The following is a 23,304-nucleotide window of genomic DNA, read 5'->3' on the forward strand; positions in this document are numbered from 1 at the left end:
TGTACAACCCTTTATTTGCATAAAAACTTGCATAAAATTTCAAATACATGTTTCACTGTGTAAGGAGTCATATGTCAATACACTATGCCACTGATTTTGGTGTCTTTCGGCATTTTTTACGGGCCTTTTGTTACATTTGCCATAAAATCAATCATGAAAATCTGAAATTGATGTTTACAACCCAAGATAGTTGCTAAGCTTGTTTCCACAACATATATCCAGGTATATCTTAGCTGAGATTGCATACTAGAGACTAATACAGTAAGGGTTCAAGGCTGAAGGATAAGTTTCTTTCGTTATATTAAATGTAAAATATTTCAATGAAAGATATGAATTGCTTGACCCGATATTCTGGTAAGGAGACCAAAATGACTCCAACAGCTTCTCATGGAGCTGAGATATGATATTTTACCTGTTTTTGATGTCGTTTTGGCAGCCATCTTGGATTTTTATGCAAATCAAGGGTAATATATATAAGACAATGAAAGATATGAGTTCCTTACCCCATTTACCTGGCAAAGGAGACCACAATGACTCCAACAGCTTCTCATGGAGCTGAGATATGGCATTTTACCTGTTTTGGAGGTGATTTTGGCAGCCATCTTGGATTTTTATGCAAATTAAGAGTTGCAAATGTTGGGCAATGAAAGAAATTAATTCCTTGACCCTGTTTACCTGGCAAATGACACCAAAATCACTTTGATAACATTTCATAGAGCTGAGATATTACCATTTACATGTTTTGGCCGCCATCTTGGCGGCCATCTTGAATATATTAAAATGCCCAAGGATGCCAGGGTGGCATCATGCAGATCCTGATTCAGTAGGCTTTGAAGATACAGAAACCACCGAGAACCATTGTGGGGCTGAAATTTTTGGGTTTTGTGTTTTGGAACCAGACTATTTCGACATTATCGCTGTGAAGATTGTGCCTATGTAAAAACTGATTCCTATCTCACGCGTATAGGGAGGATTAAAATTAAACTTTCCTCTTTATCCATAGTGTGCCTGAATCGGCCCCCACAGGGCGGCTACTGTACAGCTACCCGTGCTAACGGTAAGTGCGTACTGTACAACTGGCATAAATGATATTAACAGTGTACTTATCGCTTATACAGAACGGAATTCCAATGAAATGCCCGACATCTGAAATAGATAATAAATTGCAGTAGACATAGTGTTACAGCAAGCTTAAGGCATATCAACCCAGACATTACATATGTGAATTCACTTGCTTCCCGAACAATGCAAATTAATAACAGCCACCGTCTTTTGATGCTAAATTAATGAAACTGTTTTCAACTTAATATTGCAATGGTTTTCCTACAGATTCAACTCTGTTGGAAGAGTATTTTGTGTCCTGTTACGACTGGCAAGACGAAGGAAACGTGACTTCGCAATGCTCGGAAGAGAGAGAAGATGCTAACAACAATGCTGTCGGGTTGACCTATGAACTCAGAACACGTGATGCCCTTGCCGATGCAACCAGTCAGTTGGTTTATGTCGGTACTAAGCCGTCATTTCCAAAATTACTTTTAACAGGTGGTAAAGAGGAAGCAAACTTCACAGTGGAATTAATCCTGAAAATTGTTGACATGTATGGGGAATATACTACATACAGCATTTACCAAAAGGTAAGGCGCCCATCATAAATTGTAAGAGAGAGAGAGAGAGAGAGAGAGAGAGAGAGAGAGAGAGAGAGAGGGGAGCGTTTCATTCGACGCCTCACTTCGAGCAACCAATTTTAAGTACACGTCAAACGTAATTAATGTCAGCTGAATAGAATTTAGGCAAAAGTTGAACAGTCACCTGTCCTGCATTAGAACCGCATGTATTTGAGAGCAGTAATCGATGGGAAAGAATAACTTAATGCGCTCTTTATTGCCAAACGATTTGTGAAACATTTTATTTTGCTGACTGGGTCTGTTTATATAGTAATGAAAGACGATAGACAAAGTGAATTTACTCTTTAAAGTCATCCTTGAAGCGTCAAACAATGTGTCATAAAGTTAATATTTTTGTGTACACCATACTGCACGTATAATATACAGCGAACTTTACAAAAATAGATAACAAGATGGCTTGGCTTTTTTATTTAAGGTTTTAACAAAACTCAGGCATAGTCATTAATTTTAGAACTGTATCTAGCACATGTCTTACATGTGTTCTGTCTGATACAGCATTCAGAGAAAAATGATTTTACTTCCAGTCAATCGTTAAAGTCATTTAGTCAAACGTACACGTTGGCCGTCAAACACCATTTAGAAGCAATAAACTATCATGGGGTTTATATAGTTAATTTTGCCCGTTACTATTTCAGACAAGAGAGCAAACTATGGCATCAAAGAGTTCAGAAGAACTTATGGAAGTAGTTACTAACATGCAAACATTAATCATGGCAATAGACGTTTTGTCTGAAGATACTAGTAGTATACTCAATACAGTTAACGTCATCGCAAATGTGTTGAACTCATTAACTGAGGTAAGCGAATTTTGACTGGCTTTTATAGCTATGACCCAACGTATCCTAATGCGATAATGCTCCACATTTCAGAGACAAAACAAACAACCGACAATTAGGATGAAAGTGAACACAGTAACTATTATATAGTGTACGGAATGTTCTTCATTTGATATTTATGTATCAGGTGGACTTGGTATAGCCGTTACTATGTAACTATGCTTTGCCGCTGACATATTTTATCAGACTTCAAAGGAGTCTATCACGTGAGCAAGGTAACTAACTACTTTTGCATGCGCTAAGATACTCCTGCGTTTAGGTCATAACTACTGAAAGACATTGAAATTAACGAACCCCTGGTGATAAATTCAAGTGTACAGAACCGCCTGCCTACCGATACATTCGCTTCAAATCGTGTGAAACGCAAGCAATACAAACCCATAGATCTGCCCGTTATATTTTCAAACAGTATGTCATCATAACAGGAGAGTGTATCCTTGTTTTTACACATGCTTAATTAGAGCCTAAACAAACAACCAAAAGATGCAGTTGACTTGTCTTTTATGTGTAAGATCATTATAATTCTAAACTCCGAATATTTTTATGACTTCAAAGGACCAAACTGTTGACATGATGGAGTCCATGCAGCAGGTATGTTCCAGCAATTTAGGTTGCACGAATGCAGTCATAGATCTTCTTAACTTATGACATCTGGTTTGCAATGTGTTGTTTTTTAACATAAAGCATTAAATATGACTGTTCCAAGAAGGTGACGGTTGTTTTCGTCAATATTTTGTGCTTTTTACAGGGATAAAGCAATGATATAGGGTTTAAAGACTTCGTATTGTAGTAGCAATGCAAGCAATGGTGCACTTTCAATGGATAACACACTGCCCTTCTTCCTATTTCACAACGATCGGCCACCTCTTTTTGTTCAAACAGGCAAGAACTTCGATGATGAAGGCGCTATCGTCGTCTTACAATGACATCGTTTGCAAAAGTGTTTGCATCGAGCAAGCTTCCCAGACAGTGCTGAGTGTATCGTCATTTAAGTTGCCCGAGGAACTTGTGCCGGAAACCCAGGTTTAACTTTTTTGTACAGACCATGTCAAAACGCCCCCTATTCCGATAAAATATTTAAATTGGTTAACAATATTCACATTTGTATTGATATAGCGTTTAGACCAGAATAGCGTTTAGACACAAGAATTCTTGGGCTATTTTTGTACTTATTAAGTATAATTTTTCTTTTCTTTAACTCTGTTGACCACAATGACCATCATCTTGTGAAAAACACTTTGTCATTCATCTCTAAGAGGAAAACAGCCAAAGTGTACTCAATCCTTTGAATATGACTCTACAAATACACTGTACCATCAGCATGGTTTAATAACTAACTTTTTGATCATAGTAATTATGACTGAAAACAGGTCGGGGGCAAAATATCACTCTAGTACAATTTTGAAGTATCTGCATGATATGTCACCTCACATTTTCCCAGATCGCAGGTGCAGAATTCATCGAGAAATTGGTCGCAGGGTTTATAGCAGAGACTGGCGCTAACAGTCCGTCCAGAGATATCAACCTGTCGAAAGGTACGTATATGTAGCTTTCCTGAATTAAAAATTGTTTATTTTTACCTTCATTTGGAGATATATGATTGCCAATATGGGTTTTTGCACCAATGAATATGCATGAATTTATTATGTATATAGCAAAGCCTTTATATTAATCAGAACGGTTGTTTGGTGATGTACCTGTGTACAATAAATATCCTATACCAACGTGCATGTACATTTCGCTGGTTTTCAAAACATTTGCAAAAAGCTGTGTACGAATAAATTGACTTTTCATCTTATTTACAGACCTATTTAAGTCCTCTTCAAACATCATTGAAGCAAATCACTTCACAGTTAATCAACAAGGTGACGGCACATGCAGAGACACCGTAAGTATATGTTACCTTTTTATCACATCGTTACATATAAACTGTTTATATATAATTCACTGTACCCAAAATTATGTTGTAGCCACTGTCTTGCAACGTACATTAGTACTCATTTCCTACGAGGCAAATTGTTGTATTTATAGGGGATATAACAATAATCAGACCAAGAGGCAAATTATTGTATTTATAGGGAATATAACAATAATCAGACCAAGAACGCAATTTTCCAAGAGGAAAAAGGTTTAAAATTAGAGATATGATTGTAATATTAAAGGTAAAAGATAGGACTTTCGTGTTATATAGGAACTTCCCCTATAAAAGCCGGACTATCGTAAATCTATGCAAATGTCAAAAGGCAACGCTACTGATTGTACGTGCCGTGTTTGGTACCAGAATCCCATGATTTTGACATGTTTCAGGCGTTCATTGTAATTGAATCTTGCATATGATGTCTGTGAATATATTGCGACTAAACTTGAGTTGAATATAAACTGAAATAGTGTTCCGCTTTTTGTCGGAGAACACATGTGATTCAAAACGTGTTCCCTGTACGACCATTTGACACCTCTTTGTATATGTCACGAAATTGCCCATCATGATTATTCAAATTTCTCATACTTTCAAATCGATGCTATCAGAATTCGAAAACTCCCGCCCAGTGCATGCAAAAGGCTGCGTCATCAGTAATCCCCTATTGTGCGCCCACGGTCCAGTAATTTCACGTTTGACGCTCTTGTCTACTTGCTTACCGAGTAGATATTACGGAATCATCGTGTCTTTGAATTCTTAGGATGCTCGCCTGATCTCATTACTGACTGGAGCTATAGATTCTTCCCTCAATAAAGCTATGTCAGCTTTTGAGGCTCCGGAGGAAGGAATTGCACAGGTGGAGTACAGCTCCAATTTAGTACAAGCCAACGTTGCCAAGTCGATAAGAGGTAGCGTGGGGGCCTTCGAGCGGCTGTCTAAGGCTGGAGGCTTTTATATTCCAACCGGCAATTCCAACGATTCTGCGGTCAACATTTCGAGCAAGGTATGTGTAACACTCCACGAAGTCGTGTGTGCCAGTCTTCAAGGTCGATTAAGAAATGGCAACATGACGAACTGTTAAAGTTTCAAATTTACAAAATAATGTATTTACTGCTGATAATGCTGGATGTAGTCGAAAAAAAGGTTTATCTAGCTGTCTTGAAAGACAATTATCGTATAAGCTGAAACAAAGATTTTTTCTGAATCGCATTAGCATTAATACCGATTATATTCAGTCTATTGGCTTGATGAGACCTATCACGGAGTGGTTATATAAGCACGTTGAGAAATTGTCTGATGAAACACCACGTGGAAAATAAAAACCGCTCTTTCTAACAAATAGCCATTGTTAATATGTTATTTTTGACTTTTAAAGACATAATTACTGTGTGGTTCAATAGATAATATGTTGTCGTAGAAATTGAACAGGTCGATCTTTTTCAGTTTATCGGTTCAATGGTAAATCCACAAAAATGCAACTCTCCCGACTCGCTTAAATCACTACCTGTCGTGGTCCTTGAGATGCATGACCAGAATGGCCAGAACTTTCAGACGAGCGACATGTACATGATCAACATCAGCAAGACGAATAATGATTCGAATCACGTTACATCCATACGAGTAGCATCTGGGGACCAAGTCGAATTTTCTGTGAACTTGACCAACCCGGTTCAGGTGCTGAAGATTTCTATTGGCTCTGATGTCAGTGATGCAGATTATAACGTTTACCAAAGTGCCAAAACTCTACCTAACACAACCCACTACGACAACCAATGGAATATCTCCGGTGGAGGTTTACATACTCTGACTGTGAACACAACATCAGATGAACAATTGCATAACTTTAAAATACACATTGGTATGGAAACTATCATTTTCTAACTGAGTTTTTATGAGCAATCGAACAAAAAAAATACAGAATATGTCAAATTGAAAAGGAAATCCGGGTTTCAATTCCTTGACGAAGCCATTTTATGGTACGTTTTTTAAGCCAAAGCATTACTTAAAAGTTGTATTGACTTTTTGTAACATTTTTGCATCTAATTTTGGTGCCAATTTTGTATAATTGACCCTGAGACTATTAATCGGCGGAATTGATGAAAAAAGGATGGTTTCGATTTTGTAAAGATGTTACGAAAAGTAATACAGTTTTAGTAACATTTATACTTACAAGCTTCTAAAATTGGAGGAACTATACGTGGGGGTAGCTTTCACCGACAAAGAGGCCAGTTTTGGAATGTAATGAATATTTCTGTATGTAAAATTTGTTTGTGCAATGATCAGCAATTAAAACTGTAACAGTTCTACAAAAGCGAGCCTGCCATTCTTCCAATAAGTTAAGAAATAAAACATTGTATAGAAGCCAACTACGTTCAGATAAATTCTGTACATAAACAACATTATTGTTTCATTTTTTTCCACTCATGATTTTTGCAGATATATATCCTAACTTTGTGATGAAACAAACTCTTCTGTCTCACATCATAATAATCAGTGTTTGTTTGACCTTTTATCAGCTGATACTCGCAGAAGGATTACCTCTCACTCGTGTCCACTGGCTCTGTCATACTATGCTTGTATGTACGGAATGAAGCCAACCGGAAATGGCAGACAGATGGATGCTGGGTAAATAATTATAAAACACGTCCTCTAAATTCAAAAATGGTTGAGGTGCATGTTATCCTGTCTGTAATTAGTGTTATTTTGAATATTTACCTGCAGCATAAGGTAAGTTCATTTATATCAGAGAACATCTCGCAATTTTTATAACTTAGATTAATGTTTCGTATAGCTATTATGACTTTATTTCTTTTATGTCTTCTCTTTTCAGCCTGATCTCAACTTAACAACCGACAATTATGTGATCTGTCAGTGTAACCACTTAACGTCATTCACGGCAGCTGACTTTGTAGTCCCTGTAAATGAGATAGACTTTTGCGGCGTCTTCAGAGCGGATATCAAAGACAACAGAGTTGTTCTAGCTTCTGCAATTGCACTATTTGTCCTTAACTTGTGCCTGGCTGTTTGGATGAGAAGGAAAGACAAACAAGACCTTAAGAATGTGAGTAAGGAATTAAAAAAGAAATATACTTGTATAATCAATTTACTCCAATAGCAACATTTCCAGTTTGTGAAGCTTAAGTTTGAATAAGTCGAAAGGATATTGAACAGCAGTCAGGAACAGCAGTCAGGAGAAACGAGAACGAAAATGCACGGACGTGAGGAGTACCTGACCTTTTAATGCATATGATAACACTGGCTGCTGTCTTCTAAAATGAACTGATATCTGTGTAATCCGTCAGAAATTTGTTCAACGGATTTCTTAGGCAGAGCTCTGAAATAAAGTTGGTTTCCAATATAGTTATATCAAAGAATTTCTCATCATTACAGTTTTAAATTGCATTAAATTCTTCGACCTAAGGATTTTATACCGGTCTGCAAAAATCGAAAAAGGTCAGGCAACGAAGAACGTAAAAGGTTCATCACTAAAATATGTTTGTTACCTCTACAAAAATGTAATCTACTAGGATCACTTTATGAAAGATGGCTGTCATTGGCATTGTATATTATCTGTGATATTCAAGCCATTTAACGGTTTCTTCGGTAGGTTGTTGTCATTTTTATGTACCCTACTATTTTATCAACCCAATCGTCGGAATTTCGCTCTTTCATTCAAACAATTAAATATTTATCTTTTTCAGCTATATTTTTATATTTATTGTCGAGGTTCTTTACTTCCAGTCCTTAAGAAAGACTGCCTGTGCACGTCCATTAATTATGTATTTGGTTACACACATTTTGGAAAATTTAATGTTATGTTGACTTGTTTGAAATAGGTTGAGCAAATAAATTAGTTTGAAAATTCTTGAGTAGATATCATGTTTTCATGTACTTGGTAAAATCAGTGCGTTTTGCACCATGCAAAATTAATGTTGGAATGTGTGGTTTGATATGCCTTAAAACAGTAAAATGATCACATTGATATAAAGACCACTTTCGTTTCACAGTGGATGTCAGCTCCCCAAATCAACAACACGTCAAACGAAAAATCCTTCCATCGGATAACAATGTTCACTAGATTGGGACCAGGCTCAAGAACCACTAGTGCTGTTGCGATAACACTGAAGGGTAAACATGGAAGGAGTGGAATAATTCAACTCGTGGATAAGAAACGACTGTCGGTACTGTATATACTTTTGCATTTTAATTTCGGTCCTCTTTGTCTTTATTTTCTATGATGTGTCGAAATGAGATTTTAAGTTTGCTGAATAATTCATGAACTTTGAAATAGGAAATGAACTTCCTTATCTCCAATGCTGTGCGAAGTTTGTTGCTTTTGGCGTTACAATTGGTTTGAAAGACTAGACCGTGTACACACAACGTACATGTATTGCAGTCATCACATCAGTCTAATATTACAGTAATTAATGGCTCCATGTCTCTCAGGTTACCTATGTTTCATTAGTGTCATTGCTTTTCAGAGCCTGAAGCTTGGAAGCGTGTCATTCTGTTCACAGCAGAATATCCTGGATCGATCACCAAAATGGAGATTGAACTGCGCATACTTGAAAGTAGAAGTTCGGATTCTTGGTTTCTTGACATTATTGAAGTTTTAGACCTTCAGTCGAATACGAGGTACTCCATCTGCTTTTTCATGATGTGTTTAATTTTATTATACTCTGAAGAGGTACATCATGCACATAATAAAATGCTAATCCATGGATCCAGACAATCACGCGTTTATCTAAAGCACACTTATCCCTTCCAAAAGTTGTAACAAATAATAAACTTTCCCATTAACCTGGTGATTCTGCACGATTGGACTTTTAAAATTATTAACTTTGCCTAAAAACTCGCCGCATTCAGAAGACAGTATATGAAATCCCTTTTCAAGTTTACAATTTTTCAAAGCGATTTGACAAATATTTACCCATATTAAATGTGCTCCTTTTTTTCCTAGATGCAATTTGTATATTATGGTTGGGTTATTGGCACGACGGACGAGGGGGAGGCAGGCAGTAAGACGTTTGACCACTTCGGACGAAAGCCAACTGACACGGTTTGGTCACCTGTTGTGCAGTCACGTTCGAGTTAGGTCTTTGACGAGTACCTTGGGGTTCAATTGAGACTCGACAAACGTCCAGCAACTTCACCAGAGTACGTCTGTCCTGCTGCGCCGCCATGCTGTGTCTTGCCATGACATGTAACGCAATGCTCTACAACACCCAGGATGAAATGAAATCAACCAAGATATTAGTGATCGGTTCTCAGCGTTTTTCGTTGGGTAGCATGTACATCGCTTCTATAACTAGCTTGATAATCCTGCCTCTGTCAGTCACCATGGTAACCCTGTTTAAGAAATCAAGACGCGATGTACATGTTTTGCGATCACCCGGGGCCAATCGATCGATCACACAATGAAGAAGGGGATGAACATGTGTAATGCTAGTAGATCATACTGTTATAGAATCATCGCCGGGATGTGGTTTTCCTGTCATCATTTGCTTCAATGTTCTTCATTTTGTACAGCCTTGAATTGGGACTAGAGAGATCAAAACAATGGTTGATGGCAGAGCTAACATCATTTGCCTTCTAAGTTATGATTGTTGACCCGTGCAAGGTAACTAAACAATATTGAAAATTTTGATTCTTGAGATTTCTTCAAAGAGATTTTGTTGTTGTTTGACTCATTATTCAATATTAGACGCTTTAAATATGTTTCAAGGAAGGAGCTGATCCTGTATAGCTGATCCTGTATAGCTTTGATGGACTTCACCAATCACGTCGAAAAAGGTAGACAGCAGGCAGACATGTATACCAATCGTCAACTCGTTATATCTACAATCGTCAAATATTTTATTCAAATTTTCAGGCCCATCTTAAGCAACGTTAAATCCATTTTTTCCATTTTATTTTTTTCAATTTATTTTAGGCTATTATGTGTGCTTTAATTTTTTCAATCGTCTCCAAGCTGAAGAAGAACCCCTTCACACACCTGAGCCTGATGATATGTACAGACAAGGATTGTCATCTTAAAACAATCACCTTTGAAGATAGTCCGTATGGGGAAGCGATATCTGTTGACAGTGCGTTGGTTTCAACAAGAATGAAACACATTCTTTTCTAGAAGACGTTTGCGATCTAGGCTCTATCGAAGTCAAAGAATACGCCATGCCAGGGTGAAATCAATTCAGGTGATATTTCTCATAAACAGGCGCGTTGAAACTGCATTACATGTACAGATACCGAATCCGCGAATAGGCGAGCGTCTTAAATGCCAAAGTGTGTTGTTAATTCCATTATTTCAATTTTGCATCCTTTTATCAGGATACATGGAAGGCGTCGAGATGTCGACAATGAGCAATGTACATTTGTTTACTGACTATCTTGTTTACATATTTAGATTCTTAGAGTGAAATAGATGCGTGTATATCCACTACAGTAAGGTAATATAGTTTACTATTTTGTTCATATTTGCAAATAATCTGCGATAAATTACGCGTTTACGAATAAACTTGCCATGCTGACTCTAAAATAACTATTCTGACCTCAAATGCTTATATACCAAAATATGACTTCTCGTCGAATTCCCCTATCCATTTTGCCATGTACATTCCGAATAGCATTGTTGAAATACATGTAATATCATCAAAGAATAGTTAACTAAATCCTGTTTTCATCTATTATTGCACCGTGTAGTGTATATTTCTAGTCATCGGGCTTATTCCGTACCAAGTTGATATTCTCTGTCATACTTTCGAAGATACTTCTATAAAATTATTTGAACATTTTTGTGAAAATTTAACAGCCTTTTCTGTACTTGTCGTCAATTGTAAAAATAATAGTCCATGATACATTTGATATTTCCCTTTATGTAAACTTCCACAACGTCAGGTCTCGAATCACTTGGTTTAAGTTTTTCTGGAACTTAAAATTAACTCTTGTCTGAAATAGAATATGACAAAAACCTTGTATCATTGACAGTCTCTGTGTTTAACGGTACAAGAATAATCTCTTGTGGAACACTTGCATTCTGCTGTTCTTAATAATAGTGTATATGCGTTAAATAAATATATAGTTAACGCCACCTACGGTCTTCCAATGTCATTAGTGTTTGGCGTATGCACACTAATACATACACACGATTTTATTGATGCAGGCGAACGTACAGCATCTGCAATCGTTATAACTTACAAGGGAGGTAGATATTGGTGTTGGCGTACTTTCAAAGTCTAATAAAAAGAATGATTCGCATTTTGTTTACCGATGAAACAACAATGTGAAATAGCTATATATATAATATATATATATATATATATATATATATATATATATATATAATATTATAAACATATATAAATTATCATATTAAAAAAATTAACGCGAATTAGTTTATGAGCGTTCGAACGGGTACACTGTTGACTCGGGTTTGTCGCAGATTGTTTCACATGTTTCTGTGTGCTTGATTTACGATAAAATTATACGTCATAGATGGGATTCAATTATCGACTTATTTTTCCACAAAGATAGCGAATCCATAGTTTTAATGACTGCAGTGTAGTCCTGGAGTCTACCTTTCTGAATTGTGTACAACAGATATGCTTCAACGAACAGAAAATTGTGAAAATGATAGACTCGTTCAGCTTTCATGTCTGACAATTAGGCAACCTTATGTCCGATAATGTCCTGACCGACAAATCGGTACAAATAAACCAATGCGATCTATTGCTTTCTCTATGACGTTCCTGTCGACTTATGCTACCCTGCTTTTGTTGTGTGGCAGATACTCTATTGTGTTAAATGCAGACTCTATCATGAAAAACAGTGAAGGACGAAATACAAGTTCTAAGTTTCCAAACTTTTTTATTGAGATGCAGGGTCTTAATTCCTGGTTGTTCACGTTGCATTGCCTATGTGAAAAGCATATAAGGTCAACAAAATGCTATACTATGAATAGTACTACACTCATAAACGTTAAAAACATAACTTTATAAAAACTGGCATCGTCGGTTGCATCCGATCGTAGGCGAAAGTGCTATGACTTTCTGATGCGATTCTGCGGCGGAACAGAGCTGATGTGACTGCGGCAATCATGCAAAACATCTTACTACCATCTGAAATTTAGTGACATTGGTCTGTTTCCAAGGCAAATTCTTAGATGAAACGAATATATAGTATGTTAAAAACAGTATCATAGGGAGCGAAACAAAAGATGCCAACATTGTAAGTTGTATATGTAACAGAAACGATATCTTGAGAACGCTTGCCTACCGCAGCCCTCCTTGACCTAAACCTTCATTTCCTAAATTCCACAGGTAACCACCTGATGCACAAACGCGGTTTTATACTGCATATTTAATACTGCATATTTACACAAATAAGTTTTATCTCTAACAAAGGGCGCATTTTTCGATTTGAAGTTTAATTTTAAGTTTAGTTTTCAGTATAGAAATATGGGACACCGGAGGTTAACTTTGATTACATGCATGTATATTGTCGATAATCTACTCTATCGTTCATCATGAAGTTTATCAACGTTAGGATTTTGAACACGAAAAGTGTGCCTATTTTTAATATTAATGGGACAATGTGCCGTTCTCAGGTTAAAAAAAGTTTCCATCGTAGTGAAATATGATACAATGGGTTTTATCCTATTTAGACTTCGGTCGGTCCATATTACAAGAGGCATTCATTTGTGTTCATTTACAATAAGTAACTGCAAGTTTGATTTTCATCGCCATGTTGTACTAAGAGAATTTTTTCAAAACATAACAAAGTTTCTACAAAGTTTAATCTTGTTGAATGTCACTGTTTTACTATTAATATTTAAAAAGCTTGACACACTCAAATTAAAGAAGATTAACTAACAATAGCCATAATAGTTGTGATATTTCCACACTGATGAAATAAGAGAGAACTTATTAGAAATGGTTTAGAAAGCAAGATCATGAAAAGTACGTGCGGCGTGAACAAATTAAACATGTCATGTTGAATTGTCCCTTCCAGTTGTAGCGATCCCAAATTAAGAAATGACTAAATGTCCATGTCCGTACGCGCTTGATGGATCAATGGTTAAATTGAATGAATGCGTATGTCCTGTCCATTTTTCTCTTGTTGGTAACCTATGACATAAAATACAAAAGGAAAACACTTTTAATTCATCTCCAACACTAATGCGCATTTAAATACAACAAGTACCAAGCTTGGACGGTGTCCTCATCCTCATTTTTGGTGTCAGACTTAATGGAAAATAAAATCCCCGGCGTATTACAATCACAATTAACGTGGTCAATTCTTTGTGTTGATTTCCACTATTACCGTGTATTTTGCACAAATTATCTCCTGTTATTTCATCACTACCCATGATCACTTGTTCATACTCTGCCGTACCACATTCTATGCATCCGAACATTTCACGATGTGTTAATAAAACACACAATTACCCATCAACATCACATGAGATTAAATATGCTTCTAGCGTCATGCTGCCTGGCATATTTTAATCTTTATAAAGGTGAATGAACAGGACAAGGTATTTCAATTAATGGCAGAGTATAGAAGGACATCAAGGGTTGCAAATAATGAGACAGTGTTGAAAATATACCGTCAGCGATAAGTGTTTTATTAGAAGAATAAATGACATCCACCTGCAAACCATATTTTTTGTATATACAAGACTGTTTTTTTACGTCTAAATATCTTTTGCAGTGACTAAATAAGACAACATTCTTACCCTTTTCTCACTAGGAAGTTCTGTATATTTTCCACCAGCACTTCGAAGGTCGGGCGAGCTTTACTGTCTTTCAGCCAACACCGCAACATCATGTCATACCTGACGACGTGTATATACAGAAACGGTATTTTTTCGGCTGAATGGTCAGTGAAATATGTTTAATAACCATTTTATCTAATGTGAATTACAAGGTCAAATGAATTATAGACAGCTAGTGCAGAATGATAACGGCAATTTTTAAAAACAAGATATGCCGATTTATAGAGATTCCAGTTTTGAACTTCTGATGAGGGATTCAAACACAGTTCTTTCGGGGCAGGACCTCTTTGTTAATCATGGACCCTTTGAAATATATTACTGAACTTGAGCAGCAAAATAGCAGAATAAAATTAAGTTTGACTTACAGCTTTGGATCGCAGTTAGGAGGTTTTTCCATTCTATGTCCGTTCGCTACGTGTTGCTGTATTTCTTCATCCCTAACTTGGGGTAAGGATCGCTTCCTGTAAAAGACAAAGTAACAAAGTTATTAAAAAGTAAAGGGTAATTGTTGGTGTATCTTCTTCGTCTATTATCTTCCATTCACAAAGATGAGCTTTCTTCTGGCAGTTTAATGCTGACGTTTGTCAATGAGTATCAAACAAATGACTGTTAAAAGAGTAAGACTCGTAAAATCACATCCCAATATAGGTTTAGATGCACGACATAACTTACCAAAAGTTAGAATTCCCACATCAAAACGCCAAACGCCCAAACATCGGTCTTGGTAGAGTACGTGCCATTATTCAACGATTCTAAAGCCATCCATCGACTGGGTAGGTATGTCTGAAAACGATAATTATTGACATTCTTTGAGACGAAAGTTCTACGTATTAACAACATACTTTTTTACAGTAGATAGCGTTGAATCGTTGGCGATGCAGGAAATAGCCATATTGTCTAAAGTGAGGAGTTTCCAACATTGTCTGGTGTAACTATCCTGTAACGGTAATATCAGTCGATCACAAAGAAATCAACTCTGAAAAAGTTGAAGCATTGTCTTGAAGGAGGATTGACGTAGTTAAAGCAACATCACCAGATCTACACAAACGACTCTAGCAAAATACGCATTCTTGAAAAATATCGTGATGTTTATAGATGAGGGGTGTTGTTTTGACAATGCATTACATCCTCCAAGACAATGTTCTAATTTCACAGAGTTGATTTCTCTATTATCGACTGATATTACAGCCTTGGCGAATTTAATTATACTTGGCAGTGTTGGCAACCTCAATTTAGACAATATGTCCAATTCAATATTGCTAACGGTTCCACGCGAGCCTCTGTTATATCTCAGGCAAATGGTTCGATGTGTGGCGTTAGATTGTTACCTTTTTGCTTAAAATAACATTAACAGGGCACTCCTTCATAGGTGAAAAACCTTTGGGTCAAAGTAACAGAATCTACCTGCACAATGAGCTGAAAGGAATGTTTCACACGTGACGGTGTGACGGGGGCTTCAAGCACATAGAACTCTACATTGCGAGCTGTAAAATTTAGAATAAACGAAGGTTGATTTGTTCCCAAACTCTAATAAGTGAGAATGCAATGGCCAGGATACCCATGGCATTTTCAAAGAATTACCTCTTTGTTGTCTCGTATCTCAAAGTCCTTTGTCCATATGGCCTTGGAGAAAGAACCTATCTTGCAAACCATTTTGTTATCAAGGAAAACGTTTCGAGCTCCGAGTTTGCGATGTATGATATTCATATCGCTGAGGTGTTTCATTCCGTTGGCGATTTGTCCAATGAAATCAACGAGTTTCTCCGGCGTCGGAGCGTTGGCATCTTCGTATATGGGGTTACATATGGAGCTTATTTGGCCGTGTACCGTTTCAGTAATTGCCATTCCAGGATGGTTCTGTAGAAAGTCCTTGATAGTGCCATTTGCAGCGAATTCCATGATTATACTTGGATTTGCTACAAAGTGTAAAATTGATTGAAAGAGAGACGGTGCAAGGTGACATGGCATAGTGACAGTGAATAAAAACCTTTGGTTAAAAAGACTAGAAATGGGTGTCGTGTTAATTCAGACACAACGAAACTTTCATCAAGCAGAAACAAGTAAAAAGTAGACCGATAGTTCTTTTCTGCGTTGTTGATGTCCCCCAAAAATTAGCGATAGTGGTTACACTATAAAATGTTATTCTCTATGCATGCTCTTATTTAACAAAGCATGCTTTAATGCATACTTCACACCACATAATTTCTGGTCAAACACCCTTACAAGTTTAAGTGAAAGCCTTTCCATGAACACGCAATGTAAAGAACAAACTTGTAGAATCATTATACTTGTATTATGTCCCAACGATTTCGATACATCTTAGTTTTAAATACAAAGTTGCAAATACCTACGCGATCTACTCGGAGACTTAAAGATGCACCCTATGAGTTGGATGATATTATTATGAAGACTTATTTTGCGCATTATGTCTAGCTCATGCCTCAGTCTATTTTCTTGATCCTTGTTGTGTTTATCTGTAACAACAAAGTTATAAAGAAAAGTAAGGGCTTCATCCTTTGACTTGGCATTGGCAGCGGAAATTGCCCATTGTCCACGTCTAATGTTCTTTCAAAGAACTCTTCTGACATTGCAAGGTGAGATAAATGCATGTATATATTGCACACTTGATAAAGAATAGAATTATAAAAAGATGGAATGGCGAAGATAAGAGTCTATCATTCGCATTACTCAAAAGTTTCAACTGCTAATTTATTATATAAAATTCAACCACGTGGTCCAAAATGACCGTAGAACGACGATATTCAGATAATCAGTTGCTTTTTGTTCACACCTTTTAACGTTTTCACGATGACAGTAGTCAGTACAGCATGGCCGTTTATATCCGTCATTTCCCCTTTGTAGATTCCATTTTCCAAGCATCCAACAAGCTCCAGATGAGACGATAATGGCAGTTCAATGTCATCTATGCTTCGGGAGTATTTAGTTTTCTTTATCGGCATTGGGTTTTGAGAGATATGGAAATATCTATCGTCTTGAGACTGATGTAACCTGGCATGACCGTCGTCAGTGTCGTCGTCTATGTTTTCGTACACACCATCCGAAAAAGATCCCTGAAGTCCATAAGAGTCAAGAAAGTCGAATTTGAAGAAAGTTTATAAATTGAAGACTAAAATACAGCCGTGGCTACTTTAGTATTGATTAGGCCCATTTGATGCAGTCAGAAATTGTTTGTACAAAGGCAAAACCAACTCTATCTTGGGTTGTAAACGAGTTTACGATTGGCACCCTGTGTTCAAGATTAACATACATTACCATGCACTGGTAAGTGTTCAAGTCTTGTTCAGACAACTTATTTGTCCTATTTATACCACAATCAAAGGAAACACTCAGAGATGTCATTGTAATTGCGATTGAAATCTCATCTTTTTTTTCAGATCCCCCTCAATACCCTCAAAATGTTCAAGTCCCCGTCCAGTATTAAACTTGCCTACACAGCCTAGGAATATATCCGTGCATTTGTATCATTGACAAATTACGTTCAGTCTGGACTCTCTCATTCAATTACCACCAAATAGTTTATATATGCAGGATTTTGTTTACAAACTGAATGTCGTGTGTTTCAGCATACTGTAGGGAGAAAGCAAGAAACTGTATTTGATATATTGCATAGAACTATTGAAAAACAAATTATCAAAACCTGCGGTTTCTGTCCCGATACTAAGCTTACTTGTTGGTTATTTTTTTACGAAAATTTATACATTTTTAGATTTTTCGAGAACAAAAGGAATGAAATGCGATAAAATGGTTCTAGATCTTGTGTAATTATTACTAACATTAGAACAATCAGATGACATTGAAATGTTTTTGAATTTCATTGAATTAACCCACCAGACTTTGGAATCGTAAAAAGCAAACGGAATCCAAAAAAATTAATGTCCCCCCATAGGCAGAACAAAATTGAAGTCCCCCCTCTGCTACACCAAGTATTTTCGAATCCACAGAATTACTCCAATCCCTCACTGTTTTTTGTAAACGCAGCCTTACGGGTATCGTCTATAAACCAAATATGATTTTTTTTGTATATATTTCACCTTATCACAATGTCTTGTCAGTTTTATGAAAATCAGTGCAGTTGATTTCATTTTCCCCAGATTCACTGTCTGCATGGCACACACAAATTTGCGTGATTTTGTAGCAGTGATCTCATAAAGTGTGTTGCCTCAATAAACTGATTATCGAGTAGAGGCTTTCATGAATGGAAGTGATATCTTTTGTCTCAATTTTAACGCAGAGTACCGATCATTATCTCTTATTTACAACCCTTTGTAGGGTATGTTTTGTCTTACACAGGCAGAATTCCTGACTGTATCAAGTAGGCCTAATCAACAATAAAGTGGCCACGGGTATGTTTATCTAAGCATCACGTACCTTTAGAGCAAAGGCAATTGCTGAAAGGAACCCGACAGACAACGTCTGGCACCTGTATATGTTTGTCAAGTATCATAAACACATACAAATCGTCATTTTTTGAGAAAATATTCTGATCAAGCGTGTTTCTATCAGACATTCTCACGTGCACTTACATAAAATATGAAAGATGCACTATCAGTGGTGAGTACAAAATCCAAAGTGGATAATAAACGGTCATAAAAATGTCAATGGGCGTTTGCATCTTAAATATTGCCCGTGTTCCTCGCGTCCCATGCAAGATAGGTCATTCAAAGACTTCTTTTTCTTGCACAAAGACTAAAAACCAAACATAACACCTCGTAATACAATAATATATTTAAGATAAATACAATAGTATGTTTAAGATAAATACAATAGTATGTATGTATGTATGTATGTATGTATGCATGTATGTATGTATGTATGTATGTATGTATGTATGTATGTATGTATGTATGTATGTATGTATGTATCTATGTATGTATGTATGTATGTATGTATGTATGTATGTATGTATGTATGTATGTCTGTCTGTCTGTCTGTCTGTCTGTCTGACATCTGTCTGTCTGTCTGTATGTATGTATGTATGTATGTATGTATGTATGTATGTATGTATGTATGTATGTATGTAGTATGTATTTATGTATGTATGTATGTATGTATGTATGTATGCGTGCTGTCTGTCTGTCTGTCTGTCTGTCTGACATCTGTCTGTCTGTATGTCTGTATGTCTGTATCTGTATGTATGTATGTATGTATGTATGTATGTATGTATGTATGTATGTATGTATGTATGTATGTATGTATATGCATGCATGCATGCATGCATGTATGTCCGACTGTCTGTCTCTCTGTCTGTCTGTCTTTCTCTCTCTGTGTATGTATGTATGTATGTATGTATGTATGTATGTATGTATGTATGTATGTATGTATCTATGTATATATTTTGTCAATCTCAGTTTCTCCACCTTATGAAAGATTGGGTCAAATAAATTGATTTTAAAGGGAGAAGTTCACCAAGGATGGGTTTTACATATGTGCTGGCTTTGTGGTCACTTACCCGGAAAAACTATTTTCGGCATTTATAGCTCGCTTGATTTTTTACAAAATGATAGAAATAGTACAGGAAGTTGCCCATGTAATTTGAATCATGGGAAAAAAGTTCCAAGCTTGGAGCTTGCATCATGTGATGTGGGAAAGGACCATCTCTCCCATGGGTATGGCGTTGTTGTTATTCACCCACGCTCAAACCAGGTTGTTAGTATTTACATAACTTTTGTTTATACTGAGTATCCTTGCATAAACGATGAATCACTTATAATAAACTGTCCACTGTCAGATTTTGTGTTGCTATTTACTACTGTGTTACTGTGAGTGGACAATGTGAGAGCATACCCGTCCAAAGACGGTCCCTTCCATATTACATGATGCAAGCTCCAATTGGAGCTTTTTTCCCCATGATTCAAATTACATGGGTAACTTCCTGTGCTATTTCTATCGGTTCTGTAAAAAATCGCGCAAGTTATGAATGTTGAAAATGGCTTTTCCGGGGTAAATGACCAAAAAGCTAGCACATATGTCAAAATCTTCCTTGGTGAATTCCACTTTAAGTAAATGAATTGTGCAATCTTTTCCATATACTCACATTCAGTTTCCCCATCCGATAACATATCAGTAGCGTGCCGAAGACAATGAACAACAGTACAATGAGAGAGACACTTCCCCCAACGATACCCGGATAGGAGACATTGGTATCCTCCTTTCTAGGCTGCAGGTTAACCTGAAGGGCGGCAATTCAAAATAAAAAATTGAAAATGGCAGCTTAAGAAAGTCTTGAACACAAAATCGATAGATGGACTACCATTTTTTTGTTGCTAGCTTACGGCTACAGTGTAGCTACAGGCATACACATTCACCATGTTGACAAATTTTGCACAGCCGAAGAGATGCTTGTCACATATGGAGTACCTGATCACCGAGAGTATAAATACTGTATTAGTGTAACACATTTACTGCCTATGCGCAATAGACTAGATCACTTTTTTGTTTTTCATAATTAATCCATTCCCCACTACATGTATGCAAGTCAACACAAGCCGACCACATTCAAAGTATACACTAGAGATCTCTTTCCAAACTGCCTGAGCAATCCTTTAAACGAACTTAGACTAAATTGTGTATTATTACAACAAGACAATTATTTGAGCTAATTTTGAGCTCATTTCACTTGGTACCGTCGGCTAATGTCAACAATTTGTATTCAACAGAAATCCCAAGCCAATACGTTTTAAAACAATGTGAGCAGTATTTCATAAAATGCCTTGAACTTGAAGAAAGTTTGAAACAGCAAACTTAGGAATTCCTAGCATTGTTGCAAATGTGTTGATTTTTCTTCCTCATGGTCAAGTACAAAATTAATAATTCTGAACGTCTATATCAAATAATGAAGTGATCCGTCTGAGCCCTGTTTGTTGAATAAATGATGACGTTATTAGCTATAAAGAATAGAGTGTGCGATCTCATATTTCAGTGTAACCATTGCGATCGCATTCCTAACGTATAAGTAAGCCTTACAGCTATAAAAAGTGGGTTGAATTCACATTCCGGGGTCGTATATACTACTTTCCTCACCTTATATTACGTTACAGTTTCCAACATGGCGCTGTTGATTACAGTCAACGTTAAAGGTAGTCGTCTCCGTATTTTGTTATGGGAACAGAAAGCATACTGGCGCGAAGTTCAAAAACATGCACTCTGCCATAACATTCATTGTCCTTTGGTATGCAGCTGCAGTCTGGTAAAGTACATGCAGATATCTGTATAAAACAGCAAAAGGCAATATGTCAAGAATGACATTATTTTCCAAATTAAAGGCCTTCTTTGACATATAATCATCATGACTACATTTTCTCAAATGGATTGCTCTAACAATCATCTTTTCTTAAATCATTCGTCGCTAGCCATAACCGAAAGTGTAATTTTTTCGGTATTTAAGAGTTGCAACGTACAGTAAACAAACATCTAAAAGCTGGTATATTAGTTTCTAAGTGCTTGAACAGCTAATATGTAATCTATCAACCTCCACATTCTCTCTCTCTCTCTCTCTCTCTCTCTCTCTCCTCTCTCTCTCTCTCTCTCTCTCTCACACACACACACACCACACACACACACACACACACTCTCTCTCTCTCTCTCTCTCTCTCTCTCTCTCTCTCTCTCTCTCTCTCTCTCTCTCTCTCTCTCTCTCTCAGTTTCTAACATCAAAGGCGCTTCCGCAAAACAAAAAACTTCAAAGAACCCCGAAAGCATCAGATAAGCTGTAGGGATCAACAATACAAATTGGAGCGAACCACCAAAGATCATGCCAGCTGGCCCGTATAGGCGTCAAGAGATGAGAACGCAACAGGACAGCTCAAGCAAGTTCCCTATACTTTCAGGAAACCCGTGCAAGAAACCTGTGCCAGGAGACCCTCCCATCCCCGTTCCTTAATTCCGAAGAACCTTATTTCCCTATACAAGTAGTATTCATCACTTTGCGATGGACACACACTACATCATATTAAACCGTATTCTTGCTTCTCTTTCCTTTACTTTCAGTTACTACGGACAAACACATAGATAGGATGATCAGCGCTTTTGGCTGACGTACATAATTTCACCATGCGAGTCTTAGCCTGTTTCGCGATTGCATAAGCAAATCATGGTCAAGGATTCGTTACAAGGGGGCACACCGTGAATAAATACGACATATACTTTGGAAATGTCAGAAGATATGCATTATGAGGAATGCAGGAGTATATTCTACCCAATCTAATAGTCCGTTTGTTGGTTGGTTGGGAGCGATGCATAAGCGGATAAGTAACTTGCTTGGCACAGACAGAGTGCTGGTAGGCGGGAACTTCAAGGTATGTGGTCGGATACAGATATACAGACAGATAGACGGATAGTCAGGTAGGGTGTAGGCAGAGAGGTTGATATAGACATTTATCTTATATTGTACATAAGTAGGTTAATACGTGTGTAAAGAAATTTATAAGGGGAGTAGGTTGATGCTTTGAATGAAGTCTCAGAACACGTGGAGATGTTGATCACATACATTTTAAAGGACTCGGCAAAGCTATTCATGTTCGTTTTAATGATATACATAGTTTCTGACATAACTCACCTCTGTTTGTGAATGGGAATTTGACCTTCTCCATGGATGATAGTTAAATCTGTCGAGTTTCTCAATTCCCAATATATAGTGTGTAAACCACCGTGATTGTCGTAAGCATTGAACGTCAATCTGAAAATGAAGAGTAGATTTCTGAAGACGATGTCGGTTCTTGAATTGGTCTGATATGAACCATGGGTATTTAAAAATTAGGTCAAAAAAATGTTGTTACGTGCATTGATTGGAATGTTGGCAAAAGTAAAAGGCTTCGTACGTATACCTTCGCCAATTGCAATAGCTTCCGTTGTGCCATACAATTCTATTATAAAAACGTGTGTGGCCATTAAGCAATGTTTTAAAAGGAAACGAGACCTGTTAATCGGTTTCCAGTTACATTTTTATGACGGTTGATGACGTGTTTATTTCTCCATCATACTGTATGAAAAATCCAAATAGGGTGCAATTGAAGTTCTCATTCTAATTTGGCCATTGTATTCGTATAACAACAAAAACTTGATAAATCACGTAGT

The 23,304-nt window shown here is 36.9% G+C and overlaps 1 protein-coding gene and 1 long non-coding RNA gene across 2 annotated transcripts; both read right to left on the reverse strand.

Moving 5' to 3' along the window:
* Positions 1-12,287: 12,287 nt before the first annotated feature.
* Positions 12,288-17,277, reverse strand: LOC139143981 (tyrosine kinase receptor Cad96Ca-like). The gene is made up of 7 exons (XM_070714608.1): positions 17,003-17,277; positions 16,563-16,685; positions 15,793-16,127; positions 14,884-14,994; positions 14,577-14,672; positions 14,173-14,271; positions 12,288-13,561 (listed from the first exon to the last, which is right to left on the reverse strand). Exons 1-4 carry the CDS (start codon positions 17,169-17,171, stop codon positions 14,890-14,892), a joined length of 732 nt encoding a protein of 243 aa, XP_070570709.1. The 5' UTR covers positions 17,172-17,277; the 3' UTR covers positions 12,288-13,561; positions 14,173-14,271; positions 14,577-14,672; positions 14,884-14,889.
* Positions 17,278-18,855: 1,578 nt separating this feature from the next.
* On the reverse strand, positions 18,856-21,433 carry LOC139143982 (uncharacterized). The gene is made up of 3 exons (XR_011554703.1): positions 21,253-21,433; positions 20,267-20,401; positions 18,856-18,918 (listed from the first exon to the last, which is right to left on the reverse strand). It is a non-coding gene; the product is annotated as an uncharacterized lncRNA (long non-coding RNA).
* Between the last annotated feature and the right edge of the window lie 1,871 nt (positions 21,434-23,304).

This window comes from Ptychodera flava, chromosome 11, assembly GCF_041260155.1.
Source record: "Ptychodera flava strain L36383 chromosome 11, AS_Pfla_20210202, whole genome shotgun sequence".
In the NCBI taxonomy this organism is placed as follows: Eukaryota; Metazoa; Hemichordata; class Enteropneusta; family Ptychoderidae; genus Ptychodera; species Ptychodera flava.

What these genes read in the sequence shown, in the direction of transcription:
- LOC139143981 (XM_070714608.1), bottom strand. Translation starts at nt 17,171, where the DNA reads ATGCCGATAAAGAAAACTAAATACTCCCGAAGCATAGATGACATTGAA. An exon ending in CATCGTGAAAACGTTAAAAG is followed by an intron (nt 16,686 to 17,002) that starts GTGTGAACAAAA and finishes TTGTTGTTACAG; the next exon opens with ATAAACACAACAAGGATCAA. An exon ending in TAAGTCTCCGAGTAGATCGC is followed by an intron (nt 16,128 to 16,562) that starts GTAGGTATTTGC and finishes TACACTTTGTAG; the next exon opens with CAAATCCAAGTATAATCATG.